This window comes from Ipomoea triloba, chromosome 4, assembly GCF_003576645.1.
Source record: "Ipomoea triloba cultivar NCNSP0323 chromosome 4, ASM357664v1".
Taxonomy (NCBI): domain Eukaryota; kingdom Viridiplantae; phylum Streptophyta; class Magnoliopsida; order Solanales; family Convolvulaceae; genus Ipomoea; species Ipomoea triloba.
Window position 1 is genome coordinate 33,918,898 of NC_044919.1, and position 27,548 is coordinate 33,946,445.

The 27,548-nt window shown below is 35.3% G+C and overlaps 4 protein-coding genes and 1 long non-coding RNA gene across 5 annotated transcripts; 2 read left to right on the forward strand and 3 right to left on the reverse strand.

Moving 5' to 3' along the window:
• The first annotated feature begins 4,350 nt into the window (after positions 1-4,350).
• Positions 4,351-4,794, forward strand: LOC116016202 (secreted RxLR effector protein 161-like). The gene has a single exon (XM_031256361.1). It carries the CDS (start codon positions 4,351-4,353, stop codon positions 4,792-4,794), a length of 444 nt encoding a protein of 147 aa, XP_031112221.1.
• Positions 4,795-8,055: 3,261 nt separating this feature from the next.
• LOC116017766 lies at positions 8,056-9,014 on the reverse strand. Its single transcript, XR_004097959.1, has 3 exons — positions 8,733-9,014; positions 8,551-8,638; positions 8,056-8,471 (listed from the first exon to the last, which is right to left on the reverse strand). It is a non-coding gene; the product is annotated as an uncharacterized LOC116017766 (long non-coding RNA).
• Positions 9,015-11,885: 2,871 nt separating this feature from the next.
• LOC116014714 lies at positions 11,886-17,970 on the forward strand. Its single transcript, XM_031254658.1, has 10 exons — positions 11,886-12,016; positions 12,983-13,333; positions 13,751-13,816; positions 13,929-14,068; positions 14,412-14,538; positions 15,910-16,061; positions 16,477-16,612; positions 16,982-17,066; positions 17,173-17,444; positions 17,611-17,970. The coding sequence occupies exons 1-10, from the start codon at positions 11,924-11,926 to the stop codon at positions 17,749-17,751; spliced, it is 1,563 nt and encodes a 520-aa protein (XP_031110518.1). The 5' UTR covers positions 11,886-11,923; the 3' UTR covers positions 17,752-17,970.
• Positions 17,971-20,034: 2,064 nt separating this feature from the next.
• LOC116017116 lies at positions 20,035-22,169 on the reverse strand. Its single transcript, XM_031257646.1, has 4 exons — positions 21,988-22,169; positions 21,779-21,902; positions 21,641-21,702; positions 20,035-20,562 (listed from the first exon to the last, which is right to left on the reverse strand). Exons 1-4 carry the CDS (start codon positions 22,111-22,113, stop codon positions 20,443-20,445), a joined length of 432 nt encoding a protein of 143 aa, XP_031113506.1. The 5' UTR covers positions 22,114-22,169; the 3' UTR covers positions 20,035-20,442.
• A 1,296-nt stretch (positions 22,170-23,465) lies between these two features.
• On the reverse strand, positions 23,466-27,062 carry LOC116014715 (putative phospholipid:diacylglycerol acyltransferase 2). The gene is made up of 6 exons (XM_031254659.1): positions 26,656-27,062; positions 26,158-26,380; positions 25,270-25,553; positions 24,582-24,915; positions 24,080-24,336; positions 23,466-23,964 (listed from the first exon to the last, which is right to left on the reverse strand). The coding sequence occupies exons 1-6, from the start codon at positions 27,060-27,062 to the stop codon at positions 23,466-23,468; spliced, it is 2,004 nt and encodes a 667-aa protein (XP_031110519.1).
• Between the last annotated feature and the right edge of the window lie 486 nt (positions 27,063-27,548).

The window sequence follows — 27,548 nt, forward strand, 5'->3', positions numbered from 1 at the left end:
TAAAGAATTTTTCATTCAAAATTGCAAATTGAATTTAAATTTTATGTTCATATTTGTTAAATTGCTATAATGTTTTATGCAATTTGTTGTTTAATATGAAATTTATATTTTTGTAATATGCATTTTATGTCTAATTAGTATAATATTTAGTTTTTTTTCTTTTAATTATGCAATTTATATTATGCTTTAGAAAAGTTTTTTTAAGAATTAGTGAAATTTCTTAGGATATTGGACTTTAGCATATTACATAGTACATACAGTTTAGTACAACTACGGTAGTACAATTTCGGTAGTGCTTGAAGGTTAGTACATTAAGTTCAAAAGTTCACCTATCCTTAAAGCGTTTTTCAAACCGTGAAAATCAAAGTTTGAATAACACCTTCAGAACAATTATGCTATAATGTGAAATTGCATAAGCCGGAGAAAGTTTCTTGGGATGAAAATTTGAAAATAGCCAATGTACTGCAAGTTCCCTTGAAATCCTACTCTGTCTAAGGAGTTGGTTTTAATGGACCTTAGCCCAACCAACTTTCCTAGGAGTATACTTGAGAATTGCATATCATGTTAATTGCATAATTTGTTTTGCCTTTTCAAAATCTATGCCGATGCGATAGTACAATTTTAGTTGATTAATGAGTAGTCACAAGATCCTTAATTTAATTAATATTGTGCATCAAATTTTTCCCAAATCGCATAAAGTTTAGGCATAAATTGTGATTAATTATACTTAATATAATGAAATTTAGCGCACATGCAATTTCGTTATATTTATATGATTGATCAGGTTAAAATACCAAGCTATGACCATAATTTAGTCCACATGCAATTATGTGTCGGCATATAGTTTTTGGTAGTTTTTTTAACATTGAGAATAAAAAATCAACCTTGTACCTATCTCATTTCTATTCTAATTTTCCTAGGTCCTTTTTGCGTAAAAATTTAGTCCACAGGCAATTTTTATGGCATTTGGATCTAGGACATGCATCATTTACATTGGTAATGTATGCAATTCAGTTCTATCTATGCCTCGAAATTCTAACCCAAACCTTCTACCTTTACAACATCTCAATCCGTTACTCACACAGATTTGAACATCGAAGTTCCAGAACTTAGGGGTGACAACTATAAGATGTGGAAGGAAATAATTCTTCTTAATTTAGGGTGGAAAGACTTGGACTACGTAATTCACAATGAGAAACCGCTTGTCCCCACTAAAGACAGTACCCAAGATGAAGTTGCGCTACATGAGCAATGGGATAGATCCAATCGGCTCAGCACAATGTACATCAAGGCGAAAATATCTAATGGGATTCGGTGTTCCGTTAGTGAGAAACATAAGGATGTCCGAGCGTTGCTTAAGGCTATTGACGACCAATTCGTCACTTCAGAAAAGGCTTTAGCAAGCACCCTCATCATGAGATTATCTTATCTTCGTCTCACTTCCGTCAAAGGTGTGCGTGAACATATCATGGAATTGCGTGACATTGTCGCTCAACTTAAGACTCTTGGGGTAGATATGTTAGATGACTTTCTTGTGTACTATGCTTTGTACACCCTACCATCATCGTATGGACCTTTTAAAATCTCTTACAATACACATAAGGAAAAATGATCTATAAATGATTTAATGACCATGTGTGTTCAAGAAGAAGGTAGATTGGTGATGGAAATGGGTGAAAGTGTCATGCTGGCTACGGCACGGGAGAAGTCTAAATTTGGCAAATCTCGAGGTTCCACTTCTAAGGCTAAGGGGAAAGAAAACATTCTACCTCAAGCTAACATAAAGAAGGTGCACAAGTGTTTCTTCTGTAAAAAGAAGGGACACATGAAGAAAGATTGCATCAAGTACAAGAAGTGGGTCGAGAATAAAGGTAATCTATCCTCATTCATTTGCTATGAATCTAATATGTCTGAAGTTAATGCTAATACTTGGTGGATTGATTTTGGTTCAACTATCCACATTGCAAACTCTTTACAGGGAATGCAAGATCTGAGGAAGCTAGTGGGAAATGAACGGACCATCTTATCAGGAAACAAGATGGGGTCGCAAGTGGAAGCTATTGGAACGTGCAAGCTTGTTTTAAATAGTGGTTTTGTATTGTTTTTGGAAAAGACATTTTATGTACCAAGTTTATTCCGAAACTTGGTTTCAATATCTAGACTTGTACCGATGGGTTTTTCATTTATTTTTTCAGACGAAAATTTTAACATTTTTTATAAATCATCTTGTATTGGATATGGTACATTGTCTGATGGTCTTTATCGTTTACATTTACAGAACAATGTCACTTATAGTTCATTGCATGTTCATTCTGGTTCCAAAATATCAAGTATTAGTGAGAACTCATCCATGTTATGTCATTGGAGATTAGGTCATATCTCCCTTGAACGTATAAAGAGATTAGTAAATGATGGGGTACTTAGTACTCTTGATTATACTGATTTCTAGACTTGTATAGACTGCATTAAGGGAAAGCAAAAGAACAAGTCTAAAAAAGGTTTCAAAAGGAGTTCAAGCATATTGAAAATCATGCACACTGACATTTGTTGTCCAGATATGGATATGCCAAGTCATAAGTATTTCATCACCTTTATTGATGATTACTCGCGATTTACTTATGTGTATTTTATTCATAATAAAAACGAAGCATTGGATGCCTTCAAGTCATTTAAGGCTGAAGTTGAGAACTAATGTGGGAAACAAATACAGATAGTAAGATCCGACAGAGGTGGTGAATACTATGGTAGGTACACTGAAAGTGGACAAGCACCTGGTCCATTTGCTAAGTTTGTTCAAGAACATGAGATTGTTGCCCAATATACCATGCATGGTTCTTTGGACCAAAATGGTGATGCTGAAAGAAGAAACCGAACGCTTATTGACATAGTGCGGAGTATGCTTAGCAACTCCAAACTTCCTTGGTTTTTGTGGGCCGAAACACTTAAGAAGGCAACGTATATATTAAAACGTGTTCCAACGAAGGCTGTCCCAAAGACACCATTTGAGTTATTTAAAGGTTGGAAACCGAGTTTGCAACATATGCGTGTTTGGGATGCCCGTTTGAGGTACGGGTATATAACCCACAAGAAAAGAAGTTTGACCCAAGAACTATTAGTGATTTCTTTATTGGATACGCATAGTCCTCCAAAGGGTATAGATTTTACTGTCCATCTCATTCAACTAGGATCGTGGAATCAATAAATGCTAAGTTTCTTGAAAATGACATGATTAGTGGGAGGGATAGATTCAATGATTTGATTTCTAATCATGATCATATTGAATCATGTCCTCCTACATCATCACATAGGTTGATAATAGATTCAAGTAACCCTCAAGATCAAACGGGTATTGAACAACCTATTGAAGAAATTCCACGAGATGCTGATATTATCTCAACTGATCAACCAATTCAGGAAATTCCTAAAGCGCTAGTTGAACCACTAACTTCTCAAGGAGATGGTAGTTCAACTTTGAGGCGATCTGTTCGAGATAAAAGATCAGCAATTCCTAGTGATTACATAGTGTATCTGCAAGAGTCTGATGTTGGAGCTGAAAATGATCTAGAAATGTTTTCACAAGCCATAAATTGTAAAGAGTCAGATTTATGGTATGAAGCCATGAAGGAAGAAATGAATTCCATGCGGAGCAATGGGGTTTGAGACCTTGTTGAGTTGCCTAATGGGGCCAATGCCATTGGCTGTAAATGGGTCTATAAGACTAAAAATGACTCATTAGCCAACATCGAGCGATACAAGGCTAGGCTCGTTGCTAAAGGATTCACTCAAAAAGAAGGAATCGATTACACGGAGACCTTTTCTCCTGTATCGAAGAAAGATTCACTTCGCATAATCTTGGCTTTAGTTGCACATTTCAATTTTGAATTGCAGCAAATGGATGTGAAAACAACATTCCTTCATGGTGATCTAGAAGAGGTGGTTTATATGAAACAACCTGAAGGATTATCTTCTAGTGAAGGCAATCATTTGGTTTGCAAGCTCAAAAAGTCCATTTATGGTTTAAAACAAGCATCCCGCCAATGGTATATCAAGTTTGACGGAGTCATTTCATCATATGGTTTTGTTGAAAGTATCCTAGATCATTGCATATAGCAGAAGACAAGTGGGAGTAAAATTTGTTTTATTGTTTTATATGTGGATGATATTTTTCTTGCATCAAATGATAAGGAAATGCTGCACGAGGTTAAACAATTCCTTTCTTAGAACTTTGATATGAAAGATATGGGTGAGGCATCTTATGTCATTGGCATAAAGATCCATAGCGATAGATCCCGAGGCATTCTAGGACTATTGCAGGAAACCTATATCAACAAAGTCTTAGAAAGATTTCGGATGAATGATTGTTCACCGAGTACAGCTCCTATCGTGAGAGGTGATAAATTCAGTTTGGACTCCTATATTTCTGTTGTCGGTTGTCTCGGGTATGTTCAAGTATGTACTTGGTCGGACATCGCCTTTACTGTTGGAATGCTGGGACGATATCAAAGTGATCCGGGTTTAGACCAATGGAGAGCTGCAAAGAAGGTTTTGAGATATCTCAAAGGTACCAAGGATTATAAGCTTGTGTTCAGGAAGATGAACACTTTGGATATTGTGGGGTACTCTGACGCGAACTTTGCCGGTTGCATTGATTCTCGGAAATCAACTTCGGGAAACATTTTCATTATGGTCGGTGGAGCTATTTCATGGAGAAGTGTTAAACAAACTCTTGTCACCACTTCAACCATGGAAGCCGGGTTCGTTTATTGTTTTGAGACTACATCTCAAGGTGTATAGCTTAAGAATTTCATTTCAGGGTTTAGAATTATGGATTCTATTCTAAGCCGTTAAAGGTTTATTGTGACAACTCAGCTGCGATATTCCTGGCTAAGAACAATAAGAGTGGGAGTCGAAGCAAACATATCGACACCAAGTACTTAGCCATCAGGGAGCGTGTTAAAGATAGGAAAGTGGTCATTGAGCACATAAGCACTGAGTTGATGATTGTTGGTCCCCTCACTAAAGGCATGCCACCATTCAAGTTTAGGGATTTTGTTGAGAAAATGGGACTTGCGCCCACTTTGTAAAATTTGTATACATTCAGTTATTATATGAAATTCTTAAAGCATTCAGATATTTTCTCATTATTGTATTGTGCACATATTTCGTTGAGAAAATATATTTTTGGACCTGGATTAAACATAAGGTTTATCCATTAAGTTTTTGATTACCACAAGAAATGCTTAGAGAACAAGTTACATTGTGACTATAGTATATGCTACTCACTTTAAGAGGACGTATCTCTATAGTTCATGTTTTTTTTTTTGTTTCCTTTGAGTTTGTAATTGCACCAAGTGGGAGAATGTAACATTTTCCATTCAAAATGTGGTGCAATTATGGCCTTCAATGACCATAATGTGGTACCTTAATTAGAGGTTGTAACGGCTACCGTTACAACCGATACAAGATCCTATATTGATGGTTCTATAGGCTATATAAGCAATGGTCCCCCACTGTTCAGGTTACTAACTACACCATCTATACTAAAAACCTGAGAACAAGTGGGAGACACTCTGCAGGAATCCTACCACTACCAATACATTCAACATCATCAACAATAGGTAATCCTAAGGACAATTATGGCTGGAGGTTAGTCTAATTATGCAATTTGCTTACAGCAGTCTGATAAGTTTGACAATTTGGCTTGCAACTTTTCGGCACTCCTTGTAGCTATTTGAAATTTGCTTCTTATCACCTTCAAAAATCTTCTAAATCTGACATTGATTAGTCTTGGAACTTGAAGCCACCATTTTGACTAATTTGCACCTCCTGATAATGTGAACATTTGAGTTGTTCCTTTCTTGATTAGATAAATCAAGTTAATCTTTCAAATAATTCAAACTGGTGAATCTTGCTTGAGCTTAAATAATTTCACAGAAAAATTCTTTATCTTTTTCGCAATTTTGAACTCAGCTCCAAGTTAGAAATATTAGATTTGCTCCTTCGAATTATTTTTCCCAGGCCATCCTCTTTCCATTTTTGACAGTTGACCTCTTCCTCTTCTTCCAATTGAGGTCATCCTCTTTCTAGATACTTAGCCTTAGCCTCTTTCCAAATATAGTAGTAAGCCTCTGGAAGACTTCCTCATACTTGGCCTCTTTCCAAATATAGTAGTAAGCCTCATCCTCTTTAGTCATAGGTCAACCTCATCCTTTTATACTTACTCATGAGGTCTCCTCCAGACTTAGCCACATCCTTAATTAGCTGCTTAGAATAAAATTGTTATCACAAGGTTTCGAACGGTAGACCTTGTTATTCATGCTAAGCGTTTTGACCAATATAATGTTCCTCATTAACTCATTGGTTAATATTATTTTCAAATATTATGTCTTATCCTCATCAGCCTTTGTCATCCTCATTTGTCTTTTAAAATAAAATGTAGAGCTTAAGTTTTGAACCCATGACCTTAGGTCATCCTCATTTGTCTCCTCCAGACTTAGCCACATCCTTAGCTCCATAGAATAAAAGACCTTGTTATTACCTTGTTCCACATCCTTAGCTCCATAGAATAAAAGACCTTGTTATTCATGTTTTGACCAAGCTTAAGTTTCAAACCCGTGACCTTTAATTTCTTAATAATGCATTTTGCTTGCCAATTGTTCCATTTGATCTTTGCTAACAAGTCCTCTTCCATTTCTATTACTTGAGCCTTTTGTTACTTTCTTTGCCCAAATAAATTTATACTTTATGGGATTCAAACCAAGTTCTTTCCTTCTTTAAGAATTCTTCAAACTTGACACTTAGAATCTTTTTCTAGTACGAATTGGGTTTTTAATTTTTCAAACTAAAATACATTTTTAGCTCATCAAAATCTTATTACAAATGTTTCTAACAAAATCTAGTTACAAAGTGTTCCTAATATTCATCTCCATTGGAGAGAGTTATAGGTTGATCTAGTAGAGAGAGAAATCATATCTAACCTAGAGAGAAGAAATCTAAACTAAAAATACAAAAAACATAGAAATAATTCGGCCAAACATCATTTTATACACTGAAAACTGTAGCGCACACAAGGCTCGTATGCGCGTACGCCACTAATACACGACTCTTTTAAGTAGGTCGCGCCACACCCGGCCCAAATTTTCTGCATGCAATCATTATTGCATGGACCATGGTCCACACAGCTGTGTGGGCCAAAAATAAAAAGTACATTATTTTTGTAATGAAAGTACATTATTTTTATACTGTAGGTACATTATTTTTGTACTGAAGGTACATTATTTGATATATACTGTCAAATAATGTACTTACAATACAAAAATAATGTACCTTCATTATAAAAATAATGTACTTTTTATTTTTGGTCCACACAGGTGTGTGGACCATGGTCCATGCAATAATTTTACTTCTGCGCATGTATGACTTGTACGTGCGTACAGGGGTAGTACACAGTCCAGTTTTCCATGCATTTTCTTCATTTGCCATTTTCTTGCATCCAATTGCCTTCAAACTACTCAAACATCTCACAAGTGCTCATTCCAACGTTAGTTCCCAAATACAATTTGTATGAAAATAGAACAATTAAGCACACAAATCAACCCAAAAGAACTTCAAACAATGCAATATAAATCATTCAAACACCTTATAAAGTAAGGCATATGTGGCACTCATCAGTCGGGTCGGGACTGAACCTAAAAGTCTTTGAGCAAATTAAAGACTCATTAAGCTAGGAAGAAGCTTTATCTTCAAGTTGGGTCGGACAATACTCTCGATCAAGTCGGACGTGGTCGAACAATGACCCTCTCTATGCATGGAGTCAGATCCAATCTGGTGCTCAGTACGTATGGGTCGATAGACCCGATGTATATTCCCTATCATATATAATTAAAAAAAATATTAGGATTGCTAGGATTATGAAAATATTTAAATAATCATTATTATTAGAAAAAACATTAGGATTATGAAAATATTTAAATAATCATTATTATTAGGAAAAACATATCTTTGTACATATTATATTAGGATTAGGAACTATAACACTCAATATAATATTGGGAAAAGGGTCAAATAAGCCCCTAAACATTACTCAAGAAGTCAATTAGGCCCTCTAACTTTCAAACATTACAATTAAACCCATGAACATGTCATTCTAGAGCAATAAAGTCCACAAACATGTTGGTGACCTGTAATTACAGGTCACTTAGAATTACGGCGAACCTCCAATGATCGTCCAATAAATTTCCGGCAACAATGTCAAATACCGGCCACCGTAAAAAGGGGCCCACAAAACTTTCTGATTCTCTCATTTTCGCAATTACACCCTCTCTGATGTCCAATCACATAATGAACCTATCCATCGTACGGAAGTTCTAAAGAACCGCCGAGAAACGCACCTGATAATTCCTCCGGCACGACAGCATGGTCGCTCTCGTTGGAACAGCTCTTCCTTCTCCGTTTAACTATGTTCATCCTACCTGACAAAAAATTAATAACACTCAGTATACTTAACCCCCCAAAAAATTGAGAGATTTATAAGATTTATTTGATATTTACTATTTATGGTGTAATCCGATTGGAACTCATCGGCGGCGCTCGGTATATTCAACCATTTCTTCACCACCGCTTTGGTCCAAGAAGAAGACTACAATAAATGGCAAGAACTCATCTTTATACAGCCATTTGTATACAGTACATATGCAAAACTAATTAACCATCAAAGAAACAGAAGAACCCACCTTGGAAATCTTGCGTTCTTGTTTTATGGCGGCCCTTCTCCGGTGTGTTGTGGTCCAAAGACCGGCGACCGTAACAGTCGCTAGTATTTGACACTGTTGCCGGAAATTTATCGGACGGTTCACAGGAGTTGGTCAAAATTCTAGGTGACCTATAATCATAGGTCCCCAATAGGTTTGTGGGTCTTATTGCTCCAAAATGACATGTTCGTATGTTTAATTGCAACATTTGAAAGTTGAAAGGCCTAATTGACTTCTTGAATAATGTTTAAGGGCTTATTTGACCCTTTTCCCTATAATATTCCTAGAATAGTTAGGATTATGAAACTCTAATATTCCTAAAATAAAATTAGTTAAGTATTCTTAAAATAATTTTGGGTCGCATAAAATAATTTAATAATAGGCTAACATAATTTTAGATCATATAAGAAAATAATTTTGAAGGTATTAGTATAAAAAATAATATTAGCAAAAATAACCGGGTATTCGTATCAAAAATAATATTAGTAAAAATAACCGAATATCACGATCAACTCTTTAAAGGATGCTTCATCTTTGAAGCTCAAACCACTCCAAGAATGACAATGAGAAGACATGCTTACGCAATTGCATACAAACAAGGATACGGAAGGCATCATGCAACACAGAGACTCAAACTTAAATTTAATATACCTTAGAGAAAAGTAATGCACCCCAAAGATGAGGTATTACACCATTTCATTCACCTGAATCTTGTCTTCATCTCCATCAGTGACCCGACCGCATATCATCCATCAATGGTGACATTCAGTACGTGCGGGGGAATCATATTGCAACTCACTTGGATGTTGCCATCCGGTTTGCTTCAATTTGGCTGCTATTATTTTAGTCCATGATTTTGTGAATTATGATCAGACATAGAGAGAGAAAAAAAAGGATTTTCTAGGATTTCCTTTGCCATCGGAAAATATCATTTCTTAAAATAGGTTTTACGATAAAAACTAAAAAATCATCGGAAGGGCTAAAAGTATGAAAAGTATGATAGCCTGGGGTGTTAAATGCCAAAAATGATTGGCTGAAACTAAATTTAGAATATTCACCAAAGAGAAGAGATCTCCGCTTCATTGAGAAAATTAAAAAAGAATTAAGAGACACAAATACCATTGCCTGAAATAGGGTTACACCGGAAAAGTCGTCAGAATGACTAAAAATGTCCAAAATATGACAGTCTATGATGCTATGAAAAAAAAAACAATAGTTCGAGACTAAATTTGAAATAGTCACAAAAGATAATAGAGCTCCACTGATTAATTATCTCTTATATATTATATATGCTCAACACGATACGATTGAAGCATGTGTTCCATCTCAACTAAAAGCTTAAACTGATAGTTGGGTTATACACTTATTTTTATATATTATATGTTCAACACATTCTCTAACATGTGTGAGCCAGTTAATTTTTGATAGACTCCAAACAATACGTGGAACATAATCTGTTTTTTTTAGATGACGTGGAGATCTGAACTCATGATATTTGGCATTAGATTTGCTTGGATACCAAATTGAAGGATGTACTTAATCTTAATTAAAAGTCTAATTAAAAGTCTATGTTAATATATAGTTGAATTGCAATTTTTTGTTATTGGAATAATCGATTGAAACTTAATTAATAATAAAAACAATTTTTAGTTTTTATCGGATATATGGAGGGAATAAAAAAAAATTGTGATGTATACACACTGTTTAATACATGTTTAGGTCATACCTGAGATCTTTCGTGCTTGAAAACAATCCGTATTCATTACCAAACGAACATATCACATGAAATGGATGAAAATAATACGTATACATTACAAAACCAATAAACGTACCATATATATATAGAGAGAGAGAGCCACATGCTTGCACTCTTTCACGCTCATTTACATAGATTGTTTGAAGAAATTAAAAATCTAGTTTTGAAAATCAAGATTAATGGAAAACCTCATTAAGTTGTTCGCCATCATTTTCCTCTTACTTGAGCTCCTTTATTCTGCTGCTGGTATTTTCTTTTCAAAAATTCTTGATCAATAAATTTAATTTGCTTATGCGGTTTTTATTACATTATGTTATATATATATTCGAAAGAATTGGGATCATCATTTACCTACAAAGTTTAATTTGATTTCAAGATATATTAACAGTAGTAATTAAGACTTTAATATATATGAACGGAGTAATATTTATCGCTTTATTATAAAATTGAAAAAAATTATATTCTTTCGTACATAGTAATTATTCATTGATATATATACTTAGAGATGTCAATTGGCCCATACATATTAATTTTGGGTCAACCTTGTCGGGTTGGATCACAATTATGTGTTATCCGTGAGATGGATCGAGCGGGTCAATATCAAAATGTTATACTTATACTGAATAATATAATATAATCAATAATAAAATTTTGTTACTTGTAAAAAAAAAAGTGCAATACTTTTGATGGAAAATGTAACATTTTTACATTTAATGTAAAAATATTACACTTTCCTTTATAAGTAATGTTGGCAAGTGTTCCTATGTAATAATTAAGTTGAAGTAATGTATAGGTTGGTGTAAATATTTATTTTGAATTTTAAATTCATCTCTATTAATTTAAATTAATGTTAGTTTTGGAATTTGTAAAATTAATTTGTAATTCAATGCATATAGTTATTGAAACTTGCAATTATAGTAAATGTGAACACAATAGATGCCTACCATTGAGCATTAAATGTAAAAATAATTCTAATTCAGATGTTGCATAGAGACATGATGTTTAACAAATATTTCGTTTCCCAAAGATGTTTATTCGTATTTCGAACAGACTTTTTTTCAATTCAGCCATTTAAAATAAATTTGATAATTAATGCAGGCATCCCAAAAGTTTGTTTCCGAAACGGCGGCGTATTGGGTAGGCGGGAATTGGAGTCAAAAATTTTCACCAACGGATTTTGCTTTATTATAGATATGATGATTATTTTTAAATATAAATAATATATTCATTTAAAAAATGAAAAATACAATTTATTACGAAGTAACTTTCAGCTAATTTTTTTACTTTCCATTAAATATTAAAAAGTTAAATTATTTTTTAGGTTTCTAGCCTAATATTTGCTCACGGCTCCATATCCATTTGCGCCAAATAAATTAGTTTTCCGCTTGAGTACATTTGGCCCATTGTTGTCGTTAACATGTCAACCCCCGCAGAGTCACCTTCTGAACACTGCGAAGGAGAACGAGAATCTCTGCCATCAACTCACCACCCTTCTGCCCCTTCTCATGAGGTATTGCATAAGCTTTGTGTGCGATGTTGCGATGTTTATGTTCCCGAGTTCCAAATTAGGGTTTATTATTTTTTCTTCATTTCTCTATGCCGAAGCTACCTCTGTATATGTATGTACATCTATATGTGAACGATGAAATCTAGGGATTTGAGGACGGATAGTGATTGAAATCATTCATTAGCGCTATTGGAAATGCAATTTAGCTTTATGTAAATGGATGCGAGGGGAGCCGTCCGAGTGTGCGACAGCTTGCGCGATAGAGTGATAGACTGCACAGTGGTGTGGACTCGTGCTATTTCAAAGTAGTGGTGAAACTGTTAAAAAGCTATATTCGTTTTGCTTAATGTTTTTCACAATAAGTTTTTAAAAAATTTAAAACAAAATTTAAATCTGATTATAAGTTATATAAGCTCTGTAGTTTTTTTTGAAAACATAAGCTCTGTAGTTAATAGACTATGGATTTGTAAAGGAATGTCTGAATTGATATACTAAGCAGAGTGGTCCACATTTGCAACAGAAAGAGTTCACATACTTGTAAGCCAAAAGCATTTTTGGTCAGGGGTATGAGCCAAGTGAGCATAAAAGGTGATACATGAAGTTTTGAGGTTCATTTTTCCTCAAATGACTAAGCATTGTAGGTTAATTGATAAAAACAGAATCCATTATTGTTAGACTCAGGAAAGACCTAAATTTCCTCAAGATGTTTAAAGATTTAACATTTTAACTAGTTCACAGTTCCAGCCTTGAATTAAGATAATCGGCACATAATTGCCTCATTTTGTTGTTTTTTTTTTTTTGTTCCAACTCAAATACACTCACCCACACATACTGGAGTATTTTTCAGTAAAGTAAGATTTGCTGTCGAGGAATTTTATACTGAGCATACGAGTTCTTAATTATTATCATTTTATTCTTTTATTATTATATGGTTTAGTTGTTCACAGTGCAACTTACTTCATGCTGCAGCTGTTTGATATATCAACAACTGTTGATCCTAGTTATGTAATATCTTTGATACGAAAACTCCTACCAACTGAAGTGAAAGATGAAGGCATCTCTGGGAGACAAGAAACTGAAGAATTGAAGACAGCTTCAGTCTCTGCATCTGAAAATGGAGAAGGGATGTGGGCAAATAATGAAAATGAAGCCGCAGACATGGATGATAATTTTGATAAAGTGGACAAGTTTCAAGGATTAGATGTCAGGCTATGCCGTGAGAGTACAAAGAAAGGGTCATCAGCAGGAGAAGAAGCCTGGGAAGAGTATGGTTGTATTTTATGGGATCTTGCTGCGAGTAAAACTCATGCTGAATTCATGGTGCTTGAATTTTCTCTTTCTTTTCATCTTTCTGCATCTTAGCAATCTGTTGGTTTGTATTGTTGGGAGAAGTGGGTTAAGCTGGTTTGCAGGGAAAGGGTTTGATATCAGGACTTTCAAGTTTACAGTTCAATCCTTGTATAAAGAACCCAGATTGTGAGCTTCAATTTTCCTTGGTCCTTGTGAGTTGTGACACTATCAACACTGAATTGAATAATTCCCTAGAGCTTTCAGAATGAACTTTTCATTTGATAGGTCAAATGAGAGTGCCAAAAACAATTTTGTTACACTCTTTTACTGGGATAGGCTTTCTACTGTCACTATTCATGTCCCCCCCCCCCCCCCCAAATTTTTTAATCTTGTTTAGTTATCACTGCAGTTTTTAAGTATTATGATTTTTTTTTTTTTTAAATACAGGTTCAAAACCTTATACTTGAAGTTCTGTTTTCCACTCTTGTGGTTTCGAAATCTGCACGTATTACAGTGAGTCATATTTCTAATTTAATATTATCTTGTACATCTTACATGGACGGTCTTGATGTTCCCTAATGCATGGAGCTTTTCACTTTCTTAACTTGGATATATACTTAAACAGGAAATTAGCCTTGGAATCATTGGAAACCTAGCATGTCATGAACTTTCTCGAAAGAAGATAACTTCCACAAATGGATTGATTGGGGCAGTTATGGAGCAGTTATTCCTAGATGACACACCATGCCTTTGTGAAGCATGCCGGTACTATAGCTGAAATTTCAAAGATAATCCATAATTATTTGTCAAATATTTTACAAACTTTCCTGCATATATTTATCATTTTGTTTAAATCACCTTACTAGGATATTTTTCTTTTTACTGTGCTTTTATTTCTTTACTTCAGAACATTAAATGGTAACTTTGCTACCACCCCTTTAGCCGTGTTTTGTTATTACCTTCTAGAATGAATTTCAGGTCAGGATGTTAATATGTTATTCTTGTTCTGAGTCAATTAATTTTTTTTTAAAAACATTTTTTAATCACATTTCAATATATAATGTAGTTGTATGCAATCATCTTCATTATGGTAAGTATTATTATACAGGGTAGTAACTTTATGTCTTCAAGGTGACGAGAGTGTTCTTTGGGCAGAAGCCTTGCAGTCTGAGAATATATTATGCCGAATCTTATGGATTATGGAAAATACTTTAAATCCCAATCTTCTTGAGAAGGTATCAGATTGTGTTACAATTTGTAGTCCATCCAGTCTACTGCATCTCCTATTGTTTCATTTTGCTATCAAATGGTGTTAGTCAATTGGTACATATTGTGGATGTTAATGTTATATTCAATAATAATTTTTGTTATTGTTTGTATTGTGTTACCATGCCTGAAATTCTGAACAGTACATTTGACATGGTATATATTGCACTTGCTGTTTACTATTTAGTATTTACAGGATTTAAATATTGGGTTCTAGGTATTGGCTCCTTGACTTGTGCATATTGTGTGCCTCATATGGATGTATATATATATATGTGTGTGTGTGTGTGTGTGTGTGTATACTAGTATTTTATATGCGCGATGCGCAAAAATATATGGCCAATATTAATAGTTTAATTCTCAAAGTTAAAATCTTAATTATATTAAAATATTTTTTTAAAATAATAGAGTGTGTGTGTGTGTGTGTGTGTGTGTGTGGGTGTGTGTGTGTGTGTGTGTATATATATATATATATATAGTTGTAGAATTCATATTATATTAAAAGTTTAGGTGTATAGCTGATAATTTGAGTAATAATTGTGGTATGATTAATATTATTAAAGTAAGAATTTTAGATATGATAAATTACTAAATATAATTATGGTAACATTTAATTAAAATCTAAATGAAATCAAACTTCTTATATTACTCCAATATATAATGCCTACATACATTATTACCATTGAAGAATATAAGAAAATATATTTTGTATGCATGTGCATGAGAATAATAATGGGAAAAGATAATAGAAGTTAAAACAATAGGGATATTTTTGTCCAACTCTTATAGCATAATATATATATAAAAAAAATTTAACAGAAAATACGGACATAAATTAGGGATATAACCTGAATTGAGACTTATTATGTTTTTAGATATATGTGTGTGTGTGTGCCAATGTCACAATCTTGATTCCCAGTTTCACTTCTGATCTACAGTAACAATTAAGGATGTTGACTTCACTGAAAGATGAAATTATGTTCTGAGATTACTTTATTTGTTGACTCCATGCTTATATCTTAAAATAGAGATATTGAAGAGAAGTATCCATCTAATGCCTTATGTATGTCTAAAAAGTTTCATTAAGTTAGTGCGAACTAAACTGTGATGACCAAACAAATATGATTATAGAAACTGCCCCCAAGGTAGATCTCCAACCCCACCCCACCTCCCTCTCAAAGAAGAAATTTAAAAAATAAAATGAGATACAGCTGTTTACTAACACAAAATTTTATAGTATCTTGCACACACTGGAAAGTTTCTCAGTTTTTAATTGCATAAATCCCAACAAATCAGCTTGGTGTTATCAGTGTCTAATGAGGTTTTCAACACTAAAACAGAGTGTAGGTCTACTCTTGGCAACATTGCAAAGTAAGCAAGAAGTAGCTGTTATCCTTCAACCACCATTGATGAAGTTGGGACTCCCATGTCTTATGGTTGATCTCTTATCTTTTGAGATGGGAAAATTAAGGGAGGAACGATTACCTGAAAGGTACAGTTATTTTTCTTATAATTTTAGGTGTTTCTTCCTCCAAAAAGCACTGAGTTTATTTTCATGATATTTGGTTTTCTGATAAACTGAGTACTTGGGATATCACTTATTTCCTCAATGACCCCTGTCATGTCGTTGTTTGCCCACCAGAGTCCAGACTCATATTTAAGTACAAGTATGTGGTGTAAAGAGAGTTTAAACTCTGCAATGCATTCATTTCTTGTCATTCTTCCATCCTAATGCTTACATGATGGAATATAGTAGCATCCAATTTTAATTGATTTTGTGGGTCATATGGATTCCAGTGTTCTACTCCTCTCCTTAATCTTGCACACGTGCAATTAGTTTTCACTTTTCACTTAGATGCATTCTTTAGTCTATGTTCTTGACCCAGGAATGCTTTGGTCTGCACCAGGTACTCGGTTCTTGATTTAATTCTTCAGACATTTGAGGCTCTTTCTGTCATTGATGAATCTTCACAAGAAATCTGTGCGAGTAAAAGACTTTTTCTACTACTTACTGACCTAATCAAACTTCCTGAAAAAGTTGAGGTACGTAGTAGATTTTGAAAATGTTGCTTAGTGACTCAAGGTTATAGCATGTAACCTTACCACAGTTTCGATAAAGAAAATAACAAAAAATGAAAATGGAAAAGCGAACCATATGTTGAATTTGTACAGTTGTACTGGTCTGTGTCATTCAAACACTTGATTTGGCCCAAAACTTTGCTACTAGTCCTATAATTTCTTCTGTTGTCAAAATTTTCTGGTTACAACACAAATGAGCATCATGATTATGTAATAGCATTGTGTGCAAATATCTCTGTGATGGAATGAACAAGCAAATAGGATATATGAAAACTGCAAAACATTTTAAAACTCAGATGATGCAGTTTTCCATAAATGATGTATCTCCTACAGGTTGCTGATTCTTGTGTTACTGCTGCTGTATTGCTAGCAAATATTCTAACTGATGCAGCTGATCTAGCTTTAGAAATATTTCAAGGTGAGATGATTTACTGCTAAAAGAAACGATATTTGTCATCAGTTTTCCATGTTTAGCCTTCAGTTGCTCTACCTAGGATAATTTTTGGTAACACAAAGATCTTCAGACCTTTTGTTGTTACAGGGTCTCTTTAGTCTATTCCCGTTTGCTTCTGCTGATGCAGAAGCAAGAAGTGCACTTTGGAGCATCATTGCAAGATTACTGATTCAAGTTCAAGAAATTGAGCTGAGTCCGTTGCAGCTACATCAGTATGTTTCAGTTATCACAAGTGAAACAGAAGTGATTGAGGAGGAACTTCTCGATCACCAGTCAAATGACTCCAATGAAGAATGTGGGAGCTCTGCTACCCTTGCAAAATTAGCTGCCAGAAATGTAGCCGTATCCTTACAGGTTTATGAATGCTTTCACCCAGAGTTGAAAATTAAAAATTTGAAGCAAATACATATCTGACTTATCATTTCTACATGTTGAAAGTCTATTAATTGTTATTCTGCTTTAGTATATACTTCTGTTCTTTCTTCTGTTTGCCTTAACTGCATAGTAGCTGAATGGAATTGTAAGGATTTTAAGTCAATGGATGGACTTAGAGGATAGAGTCAAGGAGTCTCTTCTTATGGGGGAATACCATGTGAACAAAGGAGATGCTTATAAATTGCTGCATTGCTGTGGAAAATATATCAAGTAAGATCGAATCACTTGTGTATATTTTAGTTCTATTTGTCTGTAGACTGTAGAGTACACTTTGTGTGAATGATGCCGCCATCGAGCAATCATTATCAACATTTACTTATATGCCTTGAATGCTTAATCCATCAATTTTGGTCCTCAATTTCTCTAGAATTTAGCTGCTTGAGAATGAGACCTGAGCACTGATTTCTAGTTATGTTGTAATTTTTCAAATAAACACCAAGGAGTTGATGGCAATATATATATATATATATATATATATAAGGTATATATATATAAGGTCTATTTTATAAGTATTGAAAACTTTTAAGAGTAAGATTTATTTTATAATAATTGAAAATTTAATAATAGTAAGATCCTAACCTTTAATTTCTCAATATGGATGGTGTGGCTATGTCCACACTTAACGGGGCGTTTGGTTGGAGTGAAGGAATTAAGTGGGAAAGGAATTGCAATTCCATGGGAAAACAATAATGTGGGAATAAAGTAGGAGTTTAAATTCCAGTGTTTGGTTGGAGGGAATAAAATTACTAGGAATTTCAATTCCAATGTTTGGTATACATGGGAATTGAAAGGGAATAAGTAGTATAAAGTCCAAAATGCCCATTGTTATTATTATTATTATTGTAATTAATTTTCATGCAAATATTTCATCAAATTTTAAGCTTCATAAGGTCCCATAAAAAAAAAAGCATAAAAATAAAAGTACACAACCTAATTAAACATAATAAAATGTTAAGCTTTCTAAACGCTTACATTCAAAAACAATTATAATAGAAAGGGTTCATCATACCCACATCCCCAACCTTTAATTTGTGGCAAGAATGATTATTGCTTGCTCATGAACGGCTTTCTTGTTTATAGTTGTCAAAGATAATACACAGTATTAGCTAAAATAAAAAATCATGCATCAATTTTAGGTTAAAAAGATGGGTGATTTTGTCTCATGAGTATCTTTCTTTATTCTTAAAATCCATGGAATTAAAATCCCATGGGGGTCATAGGATTCTAATTCCATGAAAATGAGGGAATTGCAATTCCTTCCAACCAAACGAAGAAATTTAGTTGCCTTCAGAATTAGGTGGGAATTAAGTGGGAAGGGAATTTAAATTCCCTCCAACCAAACACCCTGTGATGCTCTCTTTTACAGGGCGTTTGGTTGGGGGAAGGAATTAGGTGGGAAAAGAATTACAATTCCATGGGAAAAGAATAATGCGGGAATAAAGTAGGAGTTTAAATTCTAGTGTTTGGTTGGCAGGAATAAAATTACTAGGAATTTCAATTCCAATGTGTGGTATACATGAGAATTGAGAAGGAATAAGTAGTATAAAGTCCAAAATGCCCGTTGTTGTTGTTGTTGTTGTTATTATTATTATTATTATTGTTGACAAATTAATTCACAAATTGTTAGAGTTGTTGCATATAAAGAATGTAAATTTTGAAAAATTCTATATATAAAGAATTCAAATGAACATACACGAAAATTATTATATATAAACAATGCATATAAATAATACAAATTTTGAATAGTTGTTGCATATAAAGATTTAAATGAACATACACAAAGAGCAGTCGAAGAATAATACACACTATAATTTAAAATGGAAGGTCAAACATCAATTTTAGGTTAAAAAAAAGGAGGGTAATTTTGTCTCAAGATGCTCTTTTCTTCTTCCTAAAATCTATGGAATTAAAATCCCATGGGGAGCCATGGGATTCTAATTCCATGAAAATGAGGGAATTACAATTCCATGGAATTGCAATTCCCTCCAACCAAACGAAGGAATTTAGTAGCATTCGGAATTAGGACCAAATACACTGTTACTTTTTTTTTTGTACGGGGAGTGAGGCACGAGAGCTGGCCCAGGGGGAATTGTCACTTATGGGAATCGAACCGAGTTCTTTTGGAATTCTTCCCCACAAAGAGAGCTCATTTGCCACTTGAGCTACCCCATTGGGTTAAGATGCTCTCTTTTACTAGTGCATCACAAACCAACACTTTGTGGTACACCATAGTTCACTCAAAAATACACCACAAAGCACTCATAAGTGCACCACACTCCAACACTTAGTGTACCACCAAAATACCAAATTTTTTTTCATATTCATGGATTTGTAACCGTTAATCTGAGCGAGTCCAATAGTATAAATGAGTCCACATGATCGCATGAGAGAGCAATGCCGCATTTGAACTAAATTATGTGTGTGTATAACTGGCCCACATGATCGATTTTTTGGTTCAGTTTTTATGAACCAAACCAAAACCATTCAGTTTATAAAATATAAAACTAATTAATTTTTCATAATAAAACAAAACTAAACTGTTCAACTTGGTTCGGTTCAAATAACCCAAACCAAAATACTCACATTCTCTACTCTCACACTTAAAATTTTGAGGTAGACACATTTACAATGGTCCACATGAAGAAAATAGTCTACTAGTGCCCACCACAATAAGATTTGAGAGTACATATAGTAAACTCCCCCTAAAATTTACAATGGTTAGGCTTCTTAAGCCAACAAGTTATATTCTTTACACAGTAATTGAAAATTGTAAATCTTCTCAGTCGAAAAGGGAAACTATTGTTGGATAATTGAACACTAGTAAAGGTGTTAAATAAAATTGGGATCTAACCGACTAACCCCAACAAAAATTCACAAGAGATCCTCAGCATTAGGATGTGCATGCTCATTCTGAATTATATTCTTCTATAAGAGGCTGATAGAAAAGTCTAAATGCCTCCACAACTTCTAGATACCACATTGCCTCTCGATCGGGTACTGGTGAAAGGTCAACAATTTTGTGTACCTTACAAAGATATACACTACCGAGTTAATAGCATGACACAAAGATTGATCAATAGAATAGAAAACTTCAATAATTAATCAGCAAATACAGAAATTGATTACTGAGGAACATTTTTCAACCACCAAATTTACACCATAGGTTTTAATCTTAGAGTACTCAAAACATTTATGAGAGATGGTGAATAAGATCATTCTAAAGAGTTTGCGTGATGGGATTTTGTGCTCAGATAGCATTAGAATTTTGAATAACAGAAAGAGCAGCACAAGCACATCAAAAAATCATGAAGTGTTTACGTATAAAGCATTCCTCGAGACATGAACACAATTTCAAGATTCCTTGGTAAACATAAATCTGAACTCAAAATGCCACATTGTGAGCAGTACATCAAGAAACTATGCAATAAAACAAATGTCTACGAAAACCCTGCGATGGAAGGTAGACAATTTACCTCCTCCTGGTCTCGATTAAGGGTGTGTTTGGGAACTCGGAATTCTGGGTTTCTAGCGTTTGGGTGAAAAGTGAAAATTGTAAGTCAAAAGAAAAAATGAGTTTGGTCAAAGAAAAACACGAAAATGACTTCCCCTCTTTTTTGTGGGAAATCATTTTTCAATTTCCACACCAACACCACCACTAATGCAAGCACCGCTACGATTACCACCACCACCACTACCACCCTCACCCCACCACTACCTAGTCAGCTGGCCCACTAATGCATGTCTACCTAAGTGTAAAATCCCCTCGACCTAGGGGCACCTAGAGCCTGGGCAGATTTTTACAACAGTGATTCAGTGAACCCCTCCTTCTAACCTTTTATGTTGGTTCAGAACTCCAGATTATTTAGAGAAGCAAATTATCCCCAGAAATCAGAATGATGAATATCCATGGAAAACTTTTGAAGTACAATTGCATTCCAAGTATAATTTATGATGCCCAACAAGTAATGCATCACACAATTACTGGCTGAAAAATGAAATTCCACTCCAACTCCCCAAAAAAAAATAAATAAATAAATAAAATAATTAAATGGCATTTCAACCGATTCACTGCACAAAAACAAACAATTTTCCCTATTGCTTACCTTAATAAACGAGGTCCCATTTTTTCTGACAGCATATCCTCCAACAACCATTACATACATACCTATACAAATGCAGACACGGATGGAGAGTGAATAAGAAATGGAGAACTAGGGATTTAAAAATAAAAATGCGTGTACCTAATTCCCAGGCATCATTTTGTAGGTAGTCGCCAGAGAGCTTGAGTTCGATGACGCCGGTGCCATCGTCGAGGAGGAAGCGGCCGGCATCATTAGAGGGAGACGGTTTTGAGACCAAAACGCCCTACAGTGCAGTGCGATTAGGAAAAGTGATTATATACCATTATACACACAAATATAGAGAGAGAGAGAGAGTGAGCGAGAGAAACCTGAAGCCAAGCGCGTTGGAAGAGAATGCCGCCTAGAGAGAAAGCGGGCTGAGAGTGAGAGGTCGCCTCCGTGGCGGTGGTGAGGTGTGAGCACAGGATCTTCAGCGCACCCAGACTGTAGTCCATCTTCCTCTCCGTACTCTCTTCCTTCCCTCGATTTCAAATCTCAAAAATTCCTAAAATCCAATTCTCAGTTTCTGATTTGCTCCCCAAACATTTGCGATTTTGAAAACTTACCCCCGTTGCCAAGTAAACTTATCCAAATTAACTTTATGGAACAAATTCCACTATAGTCATCAATTACTATGATATTGGTACATTTAATTATGTTTATTTAATTTTGTCACGTTATATCTTTAACTTTCATTTGTAATCACAATTATTCCTTCTTTTAAAACTCTATTATTCTATCATTTAATAAATATGGCTAATATGTAACGTAATTATTCAATTAAAAGAGTTTACAATCGAGTGTTGGGACAAGGAATTCAATTGATAAAGTTGCAAGTTAATGATCTTTATTAAATATTTTTTTTGAAAGAATCTTTATTAAATATTTAAATGGTATATTTATGACAAATAAACAAAAACCAATTATGTAATAGGACAAAAAAAAAAGTGATAATAATACCACAATAGTCAGTAGAGCCATCAAAACGTGTTTTGTCACGGGCGAGTTTCGATTTTAGAGGTCCACCCGAGAGCAGGTCTCAAGAGCCCAAGAGCCTGGCCTGCCTATATATTTATCTATGTAAATGTTTTAATAATACTATATTGTAGTAGTTATTGAATGTCATGTAGCTTGTTTGGTAATAAGCATCTTGATATTGTAGGAGATTGAATCTTATAGTATATGTATAATGGTTATTGAATAATCGAATAAATTAGGGAATTTTATTAAAATTAATTAGTTTTAGCCATTAATTATTAATTTTAAGATTACACTATAGTACGATATAACTTAAAGAACATAGTACATTATTCATTAGAGTTAATACCTCCAATAGTCCTCAGAGTATTAGTGATTTACCAGCTATGGTCCCTCGACTTTTAAATGACCTCCAATGGTCCTCCAAGTTTTAAAAAATAACCACATATGGTCCTTTTAGGACGTCTCATGGTCATTTTAAACTCGGGTTATTTTAAAAATTAGGACCACATGTGGTTATTTTTTAAAACTTGGAGGACCATTGGAGGTCATTTAAAAGTCGAGGGACTACAGCTGGTAAATCGCTAATACTCGGAGGACCATTGGAGGTATTGACTCTTATTCATTATATATATGTTATAGAGAATTGAGGATTAGATTATTCAGCTTAATACCCTTCTTACATGCATAAACTAGTACGTTATCAAAGGTTTTGAAGCATTTAACAGTCCTGCAATCCCCTAGTGATTAGTTGTATGTTAACTTCTTTACACTCACCCTGCACGCCTTGATGCAATGAACTTCATGTCCAAATCTTTGTAGCAATCAATCATAGGCGGATGTTTATCCTCTCAGACATTTTCATGATGTCTGAATGAACTCTATTCCCTCCCAATTGTGCACCAGAAGAACCTGCAGCAACGCGCAAAACATCCTCAATAAATGCAACGTTTCCCATAATGTCAACATGAGCCCCACTCTGAGTGCCCCTCCCTTCCAGCAGACTAGACGGCGGTTTGTGCTGGTACTCTCTTATGTATGTGGGGATGCCCGAAGGGTTGAACCGCGTCGTCCCTTGCCACGGTTTGGCGCACACGAAACCTGCACTGAGGAGCGGGACGCTTCCATCGCCATCAACGAAGTGTACTCCGCCTCTCAGGCAGCCCTTGTCGTTGTGGTCACTTCCAGCTACCGAGCTGTCTATTTGGAAAGGAATGTTGGTGTTGCATCTGTCGGAAGAAGGGGAGAGCTTGTATAAGTACGATCTTTCTGTCGGGATTCCCACTCCATATAGGCAGTATATCTCCATATCTGGTGCAATAGGTAACCTGAAATTCATGCATATACCAAACAGCTATCAGTTAACAGTTAATTTACCAAACACATTTCTACCTAATTAATGTTATCAACTAGTCAGCTAACAGTTGGTATTGTTATACTTACTTGGTTTCGAGTGGATTTGACCAGTACTTGTAATGTTTATATTTTGGGTCGTCTAAGTCGTCAGCTATTCCATGAGAGAAATGTGACTCGGCACGCTTCATCATGTTGGGTGCCACAAACCGCAGAAGATCTATTGCAGTTTTTGCTGTATATGCTTTATTTTCAGCCACTTTCTGGACGCTTGCCTTACTCATTTGGTTATATTCTGTCCACACGCCTCCACACCTATTGTTTGGCACACTTTGATGCACATCTTCCTATTCATACATAGGATAATCAGTTATATTCACTAGTACAGAACATCTAATCCGCTACTGTTGTAAAAGTTTTTCGCAACTGTTGTACAACAGGCGCGGATACCATGGTCGCCATCTGTCGCCTTGGACTTTCCACAACTGTTGTGGAACAGTTGAGTTATCTGCAACTGTTCTTTAGAGACAGTGGTGGATTTAAATATATATATATATATATATATATATATATAAATTGGCTGATTAAATACCTGTACATCAAAAATGGAAAGTTGTGAGGAGGGTAATTCAGAGGATGCCTTCCCAAATGAAATTATTCTCCCATATTTAGTTGCCGCTTTTATCTGGGAACTCCTAAGATCGGTTTTGTTACTGTTACTTAAAATAGAAGTCAGCTGGTACTTTTTTGTCACTGAACTACAATTGTATTCTTCCTCGGGTGACCAATCCAAGTTACCCCAAAGGGTCTCCCCTCCTTTAGGAATCAATGAAACAACGGAATCCCACGTTCGAGATACCCTCATGACATGTTCCATTGTTTGAAACCGACGAAATGTCTCATCAAATAGACCAGGAGCCATTGATCTGCAAATACAAACCAATGAATACCAAATGCATTATATTAGGTAAAACTTGCATCTCTTATCCACTCTACTCTTGCAATATAACAGATCAAATAAGGGGTGCTAATGCTATAATAGGCAACTAATAAGTGAGACAAGTAACGGCCTTTGAACCAGCATGAGCTTAGCTCACTGGTTCAATAAGTTCACTGTTCGAAACTTGACAGCAGTAGTATGGGGATTATGCCCAAAGTGAGCAGATCCCTTGTATGCACCAGCATTTGACCTTGTCTGTTGAATTATGAGGCGTGGAGAGCCTTTAAAGTTGGGCCGTTGAGGGCCTTTGAAAACACGAGAAAAATATGAAAAGACTAACCTGATAAACGAAATGTCTTTCCCTTCAGCAGATAAGATGCTACTAAATGACCTTGGAACACCAAGAAATGCTGGGCCGACGTTCATGATTGCTTTGATGTGCTTTGCACACCAGCTAGGGCCACCGCCCCCTCCCATCGGAGGAGGGGATTCAACCCATTTAAGGAAGTGAAGAAAATATAGAACTCCCATAGAATGAGGCACCACCACCACTTTTTTGTTACCATTTGTCGCATACATTAGCTCAATCTTACTCTTTAATCTGCTAAGAGCCTGGTCCCTTACCTGTTTGCTCCCAATCACAAGTAAATGCATTAGAGTAGCCTCTACCTAACTCAAAAATTATTATGTTTATAAGAAAAAAAAATAATTGTTGAGTAGAGGCGGTAAAAGTTAAGTCTAATATCTTGTGGGTGGAGTTTGTTGGGCAGATGCAGGTAAATGACTTAAAAGGCCAAGTCTAACATCTAGTATCTCGAAAATATGTAGCAGTCTATAAAAAAAATAAAAAATAAAGTTACATCTTTACTAGGAGCTATAACTTTTGGCATATGTAATAGTAAACGCTTGATTCTAACAAACAGTATCAAAGCCAAATCACGACATTTTGGCATAGTGGTAAGCGTTTGATCCTAACACTAGCTAAATTAAGTTTTTGTCTGTCTTCTTCTATATGAGGAAACACAAGTTTTAAACAGAAATTACATTCAAAAGTTGTTCTTCTATGATTGATTAATTAGTTACCTACCCAAATTAAGTGCAGCCAGCATTTACTATTAGATCGAATTAATGCTATCTGGCTTATTCCTAGACTAGAAAGTAGAAACACATGCAAAGAGAAAATTTTGTGCATTCATAAATTAAAGAAGGTGGGATCAGTAAATTAAACCTCTGTGTTCTGGAAAGAAAGCCTCCAGTCATAAGCAGCCATATACATATTCTTCTGTTCATACCCAATTCTTGCCAAATTCTCAATCAGCACAGCCCAAACGAAGTATCCAGGAGCAAAATAATCAGCTGCAACTAGCCCTGGAACTGCACGAACCCGAATTCCCGGAGGATCAAGCCCTGTTTCATTGTCCAGAGACAAATGTTCCAGCCAACACAATGGCCTGATTGAATAATTCAACATCGAAATCATCAAACCTTAAACTTTTCTAATTCAACCATAAAACATGTTGGGCAGAGGCCACTAAAGCTAACGGCTCTATTAGTAATTTAGTCACTTAGACAACTTAGGATATTCAGTTTAGCTAACTGAATATCTAACTATATTGATGGCATGTAGGCTTTTTAAGCAATAGAGTCCTCCCACAGCTCCTGTATTCACACACCATCTAATATTCAGGAGAAAGTGGTAGTAAAAAACAGTTAAGAAAACACGAACCTTTTGAACATTTCAACAAAGCTGCCACCCCAAAGGCGCTTACGAAACAAGCCCTGAGCACAAGGCCGGCCCTCCCAGAGCTCGAGGCCGCCGGTGACAATGCCGGGGACTAAAACCACGGGATGAAAACCCGTCAACCCCTCGCGTTTGAGCCGCGCGCCGGGAGAATCAGCAGGCGCTTTCAGTCCAGGCAAAAAGTTGCCGAGGAACAAAAGAAGCCACCACGTTGTACACAGGTACCCAATCACCCGACAACACGAATCTATGCACCTCCCCTCCTTACGCTGCTGTTTCTTCCCCACTTTCTCAACATTTTCTCGCTTCTTCTCATCGCCATTTCGCTTCCCACTCGAACACTTCACCGCCTCAACATAACACAGCTTTCGGAATCTAAGTATAGAACCCATAGTTTAAGACAACAAGAATTCATAGAAGACCATATAATATATATACACAGTTAACTAAACTAACTAATGGGAAGAATAATGGGGAAATTGAGAGACAGAGAAGGGGTTTAAATTCTTGTCCGTTAAAGGCTTGATGCAATGCGAGAGTAGGGAGTGATGGGCACTTGTACTATGCGTTACAGAGGGTGTGCGACCACGTGGTGAAGAGGAAGACATGGGGAGTGTCAAGACCAGCTAACACATCATATATCATCGAAGTCCCAAGATTCCTTCCATCTGAGGGCCGGTGAATGTAACAACTAAAAAGGAGCCGAAAAACAACAAATGGATTCCATTTAAGAGTCTCTTGGTTGTGAAGGCGAGATATAACCGAGGAGAATCCAAATAAAAAAAAAAGTATATTCTAGTCAAGTAAAACTTAATTACATACTTGCTGAGTTAGACTTCAAGGGTGGTAAAATAGGAATTTGTGTGCCTTCGGAGCTA

Bases quoted from the DNA above. Each gene is read 5' to 3' on its own strand.
- LOC116017116 (XM_031257646.1), bottom strand. From the start codon at position 22,113: ATGGACTACAGTCTGGGTGCGCTGAAGATCCTGTGCTCACACCTCACC. The intron at 21,703-21,778 runs GTACACGCATTT...GCATTTGTATAG, and splicing joins AAATGATGCCTGGGAATTAG to GTATGTATGTAATGGTTGTT. The intron at 20,563-21,640 runs GTAAGCAATAGG...TATCTTTGTAAG, and splicing joins ATGGGACCTCGTTTATTAAG to GTACACAAAATTGTTGACCT.
- LOC116014715 (XM_031254659.1), bottom strand. From the start codon at position 27,062: ATGGGTTCTATACTTAGATTCCGAAAGCTGTGTTATGTTGAGGCGGTG. The intron at 25,554-26,157 runs GTTTAATTTACT...GGGAGCAAACAG, and splicing joins TTTCTTTCCAGAACACAGAG to GTAAGGGACCAGGCTCTTAG. The intron at 24,916-25,269 runs GTTAGTCTTTTC...TTGTATTTGCAG, and splicing joins AAAGACATTTCGTTTATCAG to ATCAATGGCTCCTGGTCTAT.
- LOC116016202 (XM_031256361.1), top strand. From the start codon at position 4,351: ATGAATGATTGTTCACCGAGTACAGCTCCTATCGTGAGAGGTGATAAA.
- LOC116014714 (XM_031254658.1), top strand. From the start codon at position 11,924: ATGTCAACCCCCGCAGAGTCACCTTCTGAACACTGCGAAGGAGAACGA. The intron at 16,062-16,476 runs GTACAGTTATTT...GGTCTGCACCAG, and splicing joins GAGGAACGATTACCTGAAAG to GTACTCGGTTCTTGATTTAA. The intron at 17,067-17,172 runs GTGAGATGATTT...AAAGATCTTCAG, and splicing joins AGCTTTAGAAATATTTCAAG to ACCTTTTGTTGTTACAGGGT.